Source organism: Anolis carolinensis, chromosome 3, assembly GCF_035594765.1.
Source record: "Anolis carolinensis isolate JA03-04 chromosome 3, rAnoCar3.1.pri, whole genome shotgun sequence".
Lineage (NCBI taxonomy): Eukaryota > Metazoa > Chordata > Lepidosauria > Squamata > Dactyloidae > Anolis > Anolis carolinensis.
The window spans coordinates 224,160,329-224,167,324 of record NC_085843.1 but is presented as its reverse complement, the minus strand read 5'-3'; the positions used below and the strand labels follow the sequence as shown (position 1 = coordinate 224,167,324).

Below are 6,996 nucleotides of genomic sequence, written 5' to 3'. Positions count from 1 at the left end.
ATTCCAGGTGTGGGGGTACTGTATCTCAACTAGTCCTACTTCCCATGCCCCTGAGAGCTCTAGAGGTTTTGCTAAAGATATAGTAAAGCTTGAAATGCTGTTCCTAGGGAAGGCTCTAGCACTCGCGTTGCTAGGTAGTGTGAGATAAAAACTACCTCCCCCCATTTTCCTAGGCGTATAAAAAACACTGCCGCTACTCAGGTTCTGTTACTTCGGAAGCCAGAACCCAACTGTTGAACTTGCTAGGCCAGCCTAACCATTTCACTAGGCATTGCTTTCTCGCACCCCGACCTTTTGTGGCTAGAATTTTTTCAATCCTGTAGATGCGGTCTTTGTCAGTATTAATCTTTTGCAGTTCTTCAGGATAAAAGGTGCCAATGACATCTTCACCCGCATAATCTTTCAATAGAAATACAGGCCTGGATGTTTTTTGAAGAACCTGGTCCACGATGAATATCTCACTGGTAAAATTCTGTTCGTACCCCTTAGCAAATTTACCCTTGCTTTTGGAAATCCTCACATGGTCTCCTTTTCTGAATTGCGATAACTCCTCTTTTCTTTTCACATGTGGCCCATAAACTTTCCTCCACACGTCTAGAGCGTTGGAATCGTTAACATCTACGGGCCTTGTTTTGTTAGTATGGTGAAAACTGTGGTTATAACTTTTGAGGAACATAGGCAATACATCAATATATGTAAAAGTGTTATGAGCTGTGAAATATCTCCACATTTTTGTTTTTAAAGTTCTGTTAAACCGCTCCACAACTCCTGCTTTAACTTCATTGTTGGTGACAAAGTGGTGAACCCCATGATGTTTCAACAGAGTGCTTACCGCCTTGTTTAGAAACTCCCGACCCCGGTCTGTCTGTAATTTTTCAGGTTTTCGACCATCTTGAGTGAAGATAGTGTTAAAGGCCTCCGACACCTCTCTACCTGACTTATCCTTCAGAGGCAACCCCCATGCGTATTTAGACAGGATATCTATCACTGTTAAAATGTACTTGTAACCCCTGTTAAACTTGGAAAGTCGCTGCATATCCACTAAATCAGCCTGCCATTGAGAATCCACATGAGATACAATAGTCTTGTTTCTTTTAAAATGGATCCTTGCTGGCCTGTGTAACGTGTAACTGTCTTGTTTGGATAGCCATTGAGTAACATCCCCCTTCCTTACAGTTTTGCATTGTTTTTTGGCCTCTTGAAAAAGCGGCCAAACACCTCCGAGGCTTCCCACCTTACCCGGCGAAAAATATATTTTCTTTAGGATTTCATCGGACTCTGACATTATGTCACCGAATGCAAGTATGAACACAGGGGTACAAAACAAACCAATTTTATTGTGAGACACACATAGCAGCTCTGCTCTGCAGAACAGGCTTTAAACACGCGGCATGCTGAAAAGCTCCATGGTCTGAGAGTCGCCAATCTGAAGATCCTCCACATCACCAGAAAACTGGATACAGCCCTACGGAGATCAAACAAATAGCATTGAGTCTACAACACTCATTTCATCATTCCTAAAGATATCTCATATTGCTCACACATCTCACTTCCCCATACCAGACCAATCCCCACCAACTCCCCAAACAAGTATTCTAACACGTACCGTAATATTCTCGAAACCATCAGTTGTGTTTTCATCAACAGCCATGACTTCCTTTTCCGCCGCTCCATCCTTCAACAGCTCCTCTAGGAGTGACCGATGGACGCATCTGCCTGAGGTTGGTTCTTCTCCCGTTCTCTCAATATCCTTATAGTCTGTTTTACAAAGCATCTCTTCATCCGCCTCTTCAAGAACAGCAGTAGCATCAGCATGATACATTCTCGGCATTTCAGGGAAAAGCTTTTTCAAATCGATCCTGTCTGTGCCCTGATCATTTAAATCAGGCTTAACCTCTGTGAATTTATTTTTCACAGCATAAAGACCTGGTAATAAGTTAAGCCTTGTCGGAGGTTTAGCATTCGAGGATTCTCGCGGCTTTTTAGGACTATTCATTGGTGTCACAGGTAGGGAAAGTCCTGTTGTTCCTGACATGTTTGGATAGGCCCAATACCTATAGCCGCTTTCAGCTCTTCTTTTCATAGCAGTTTGTTTCTTTCTAGGCACTTCCGGTACTGAAAGGCACGCTGAGCTTGAAGGGCCATCTGGTGATTCCATATTTTCCATTCCTCTGAAAGCAGTCAAGGGATGCACTAAAACTCACATGGAGTATTTATTCCTAAAAGCTCCGCCCTAATGGGCCCTCCCAGTATCACATGATGACCTTATGGGCCTAAATCCATTGGCTGTTGGTCACAGAGCACAGAGCTCACCACTAAGACCTAGCACACGGTCCTGGCTGCCCCATTTCCTCAAGCAGAGGGGTCAGTCTAGGCAAGGGGCCTTTCAGCCCATACGCATCACCATGAATGCCTCATTGAAACATGTCTGTGCTTGCCCCTGGGGGTGGGGGGGGGTGGGGGTGGGCTGTGGGTTGTGGGAGGGCTTCACCTCAGGGGGAAGGGTCTCCCGGGATTGCATTTCCTGTTTTTAGGAGGAGGGAGTTCCTCTTTTAGGAGGTGGCACTTCCTGCTTCAAGGGGCAGGACTTCCTGCTTCAAGGGGGCGTGGCACCTGTCAAAAATGAGTTTGACGAGAGGTGGCCCCTATTACTACTCACTGCCATTACTCAGAAAATGATCCCCTGCTAAATGTACACCAGCTGGAGTGCCTTAGGCACAAATCCCTTGCAGCAGTATATCTGGAAGATCCTGTGCCAGACACATGCTACTGTAATTGCACCATAAGTTTAAGGGCAAAGTACTGCATTTCCTCCTAGACCTAGAGTAAAATTCATGGAAGCAGCAGTGGCATCGATTTTTCATTTTGACTGAATTATTATTACTATTACTATTATTATTATCAACACAACGACGTTGTATGACACAGCGAACAAGATAGATATGCTGGATTTCGTTTTGCAAAACCACAAGTCGAACACTTCCCAAGTGTCTAGGACTGTGTGATGTATTTTCTGATGATGTGTGCAGATCCCAGTAGGGTGGCCTTTTGCAGTTGGCAGATGGTGATTTTGTCAATGTCTATTGTTTCCAAATGCCGGCTGAGATCTTTTGGCACAGCACCCAGTGTGCCCATCACCACCGGGACCACCTGTACTGGTTTCTGCCAGAGTCTTTGAAGTTCAATCTTGAGGTCCTGATAGCGGCTGAGTTTTTCCTGTTATTTTTCATCTATGCGACTGTCACCTGGGATGGCAACATCAATGATCCAAACCTTGTTCTTTTCCACAACTGTGATGTCTGGTGTGTTGTGTTCCAGAACTTTGTCAGTCTGGATTCAGAAGTCCCACAGTATCTTTGCGTGCTCATTTTCCAATACTTTTGCAGGTTTGTGATCCCACCAGTTCTTTGCTGCTGGGAGGTGGTACTTGAGGCATAAGTTCCAATGAATCATTTGGGCCACATAGTTGTGCCTCTGTTTGTAGTCTGTCTGTGCGATTTTCTTACAGCAGCTGAGGATATGATCAATGGTTTCGTCGGTTTCCTTGCACAGTCTGCATTTTGGGTCATCAGCTGATTTTTCAATCTTGGCCTTAATTGCATTTGTTCTGATGGCTTGCTCCTGGGCTGCAAGGATCAGGCCTTCTGTCTCCTTCTTCAGGGTCCCATTCGTGAGCCAGAGCCAGGTCTTCTCCTTATCAGCTTTTCCTTCAATTTTGTCAAGGAACTTTCCATGCAGTGTTTTGTTGTGCCAGCTGTCAGCTCTAGTTTGTAGTGTGGTTTTCTTGTACTGGTTTTTTGTCTGCTGTGTTTTGAGGAGTTTCTGATTTTTGACTTCAATCAAAGCAGGTTCTTCACTTTGCTTGACATATTCTGCCAGGGCATGTTCTTCTTCTTTGACTGCTTGTTTTACTTGTAAGAGTCCTCTGCCCCCTGATCTTCTAGGCAGATATAGCCGGTCAACATCACTGCGAGGGTGCAGGGAATGATGAATGGTCATGAGTTTTCTTGTTTTTCTGTCCAAATTGTCCAGTTCCACCTGTGTCCAATTTATAATGCCAGCAGTATATCTTATGACAGGTATGGCCCAGGTGTTTATGGCCTTGATGGTGTTGCCTCCATTGAGCTTGCTTTTGAGAATTTTTCTGACCCTTTGTGTGTATTCTTTGCTGACCACAGTTTTCACATGTTCATGCTTGATGTTGTCCAGCTGTAGTATGCCCAGATATTTATAGGCCTCTGGCTGGTGAGACTTTATTGTTTGGCCATTGGGCATATTTATGCCCTCACTTTCAATGATTTTTCCCTTCTTCAATGCCACTGTCGAACATTTGTCCAAACCAAACTCCATGTTGATATCAGTGCTAAAAATTCGGACAGTGTTGGTCAGAGACTATTATTATTATTATTATTATTATTATTATTATTATTATTTATACACAGCTGTTTCTCTTCAAAAGGAGACTTAAAGCGGCTTACATTAAAAGCATTTCAATACAATCTGAAGGATATAAGTCAGTCACACTTGTGTTGTAATGGGACACCAGAGTATACAATTTTTCCTCCACACATTCATGAGTGTGGGGTTTATAATAAAACCCCACTATGGTAGCATGTACAGGACTCCATTTCACCATTAACAGGCCAAGGGAAAGTGATCTATGGCATAATTGCATCATTATGGTGAGGTATGGGGCAAAGCACAAGGAATGTAAAAATCTTCCCTTTCTCCCCTTACATTGTCTTTAACCATTTGTCCAACTTCTAGTTCTTGGTTGTTGGTCACTATCAGTCTTGCTGAAATTGTCCTCTCACTGGCTTTACAGGAGGACTAGGCAAACTACAGCTCATGGTTCCATGTGACCGTCCATACCTCATTTCCATCCCTCCAGTGTCCATAGAATATCTTATTGTCAAAGTCAATAAAAACAGCTGAACAACTGAAGACTCTGAAGCAGTTAGTATCCCAGGAATGAAAAACAGGGTTGGACCAACACAACAAGTGCCAAGCAGTGAGGGGACAATAGTCTCAAATAAACAGCTAACGTGAATGTCCCGTTTTCACACTAATGCTCAGAGCATGGAAAATAAACAAGATGAGCTAGAACTCCTAGCACAACAAAACACAATTTAATAGGCATAACTGAAATCTGGTGAGACGAGTTCAATAATTGGTATGTAGCAATGGAAGGGTATAACCTATTTCAGAGAAACAGACCAAACAGAAAGAGGGGGTGGAATAGAATTATATATCACAATATTTACACATGTGAAGAGATGCAAGACTTCAATCCTGGAAACCAGGTTGAGAGGATCTGGATAAGAGCTAAAGGAACAAGGATGGAAACAGATGTAGTTGTTGGGATCTGCTACAGACTTCCAAGCCAGGCAGAAGAACTGGATGAAGCCTTCCTATTTATTTATTTATTTATTTTTAACTATATGATTTATTTCTTATTTCACATAGAGTCAGATTTCTTATTACATATATTTATGCAAAACACCTACACACTAATGCCTTGTGACACACTGTTTGGAAAACTCTACATTAGAAGTTCACTATCTATTCCTAGGATGTATTTGTTTTGTTTAGTTTTTTGTTTTTTTTAATATTTTTATTTTTAAAAGTTGTAAAACACCCACAATATGCATTGCAAACATATACACATACATAGACAACCCACCACCCACCATACAATTACCCCTCAACCCACCCCCAGTGTGACCCACCACCTTGACTCCCGACACTGAACAACATAGAGTTTATACATAATTTTGTTTAACCCTCTGTGCTTCTGGATCAATAAATTCCCCTTGTTTTTATCACTTAGATTCCCCCATCAGATATGCTAAGGCCAGCTTCCAATTTCTTTCAAAAACTTCATGACTTTCATGTTTCAGATTGCTAGAAATCTTGGCCATCTGTGCATAATCCCTCAATTTATCCTTCCAATTTTTAATCCTTAATGTTTTTTCACCTTTCCAGTCACTGGCAATTGTTATGAGTGCAGCCGCAAAATTGTACAGGCAGATTTATCTTTCTGGCTGCACTAGTGCATCACTGAATAACCCTAAAAGGCACTTCCCTGGATTTTTTTTACTTTGTGGATCATTTTATTTGTTTCTTTTATAATTTTTTTTATAATTGTGCACCAATTCACAAGACCACCATACGTGAAAGAAGGTCCCGTTCTGTGTTTTACACCTTCAACAGCATCTTGATTGTAATTTGTCTATTTTGGCTAGGAGAGCTGGGGTTGTGTAACATCTGTAAAACATTTTATATAAATTGTCTTTTATTGAGGCCACCACTGTAAATGTAAAGCCTTTTTTCCACAGGTTCTCCCAATTATCAAAGTCTATGTTTCTTCCTAGATCTTTTGCCCATGAAATCATGGAGGTTTTTACTTGATTATCTTCCAGGTTGTAACCTAGAATATATTTATAAAGTCTGGCTATTAAACCTTTTCCCCCCATTGTCTAATATAGTTTCCAGTTCTGATTTTTTTTGAAGCAAATCCCTTTTTTTATCCTTTATAAATCTTTCATATAATTGGTGATAACGAAACCAGTCTTCGATACCCAGTTCATCTTTTCCCCTCAATGCCCATTGGCCCTTAGTTCTGGTAAGTAATTCCCCATAAGTTCTTACGTCATCCTTCGAGGACGGTCTCACAATAGCTTCTAATGGTTTCAACCACAAAGGTGTTTTCAGTTCCATAGCTAACTTGTACCTATTCCATTTATCTATTAGGCTTCATCTAATTATATGTTTATTAAAAGCCTTATTTAGCCTCTCTCCTTCATACCATAGGTAATATGCATGCTACCCAAATCGTAATCCATATCCTTCTAGGTTAAGTAAATTGGTATTCTTGAATTGTATCCAGTCTTTGAGCCAACTCATGCAGGTGGCTTTATAATAAGTTCTTAGGTCTGGTAAATTTAGTCCCCCCTCTCTTTGGTGTCAATTAGATTCTTGTAAGCAATCCTGGCT

The 6,996-nt window shown here is 41.6% G+C and overlaps 1 protein-coding gene across 1 annotated transcript; it reads right to left on the bottom strand.

Moving 5' to 3' along the window:
• Positions 1-1,317: 1,317 nt before the first annotated feature.
• On the bottom strand, positions 1,318-2,167 carry LOC134297769 (uncharacterized). The gene is made up of 2 exons (XM_062976261.1): positions 1,607-2,167; positions 1,318-1,465 (listed from the first exon to the last, which is right to left on the bottom strand). Exons 1-2 carry the CDS (start codon positions 2,165-2,167, stop codon positions 1,379-1,381), a joined length of 648 nt encoding a protein of 215 aa, XP_062832331.1. The 3' UTR covers positions 1,318-1,378.
• Between the last annotated feature and the right edge of the window lie 4,829 nt (positions 2,168-6,996).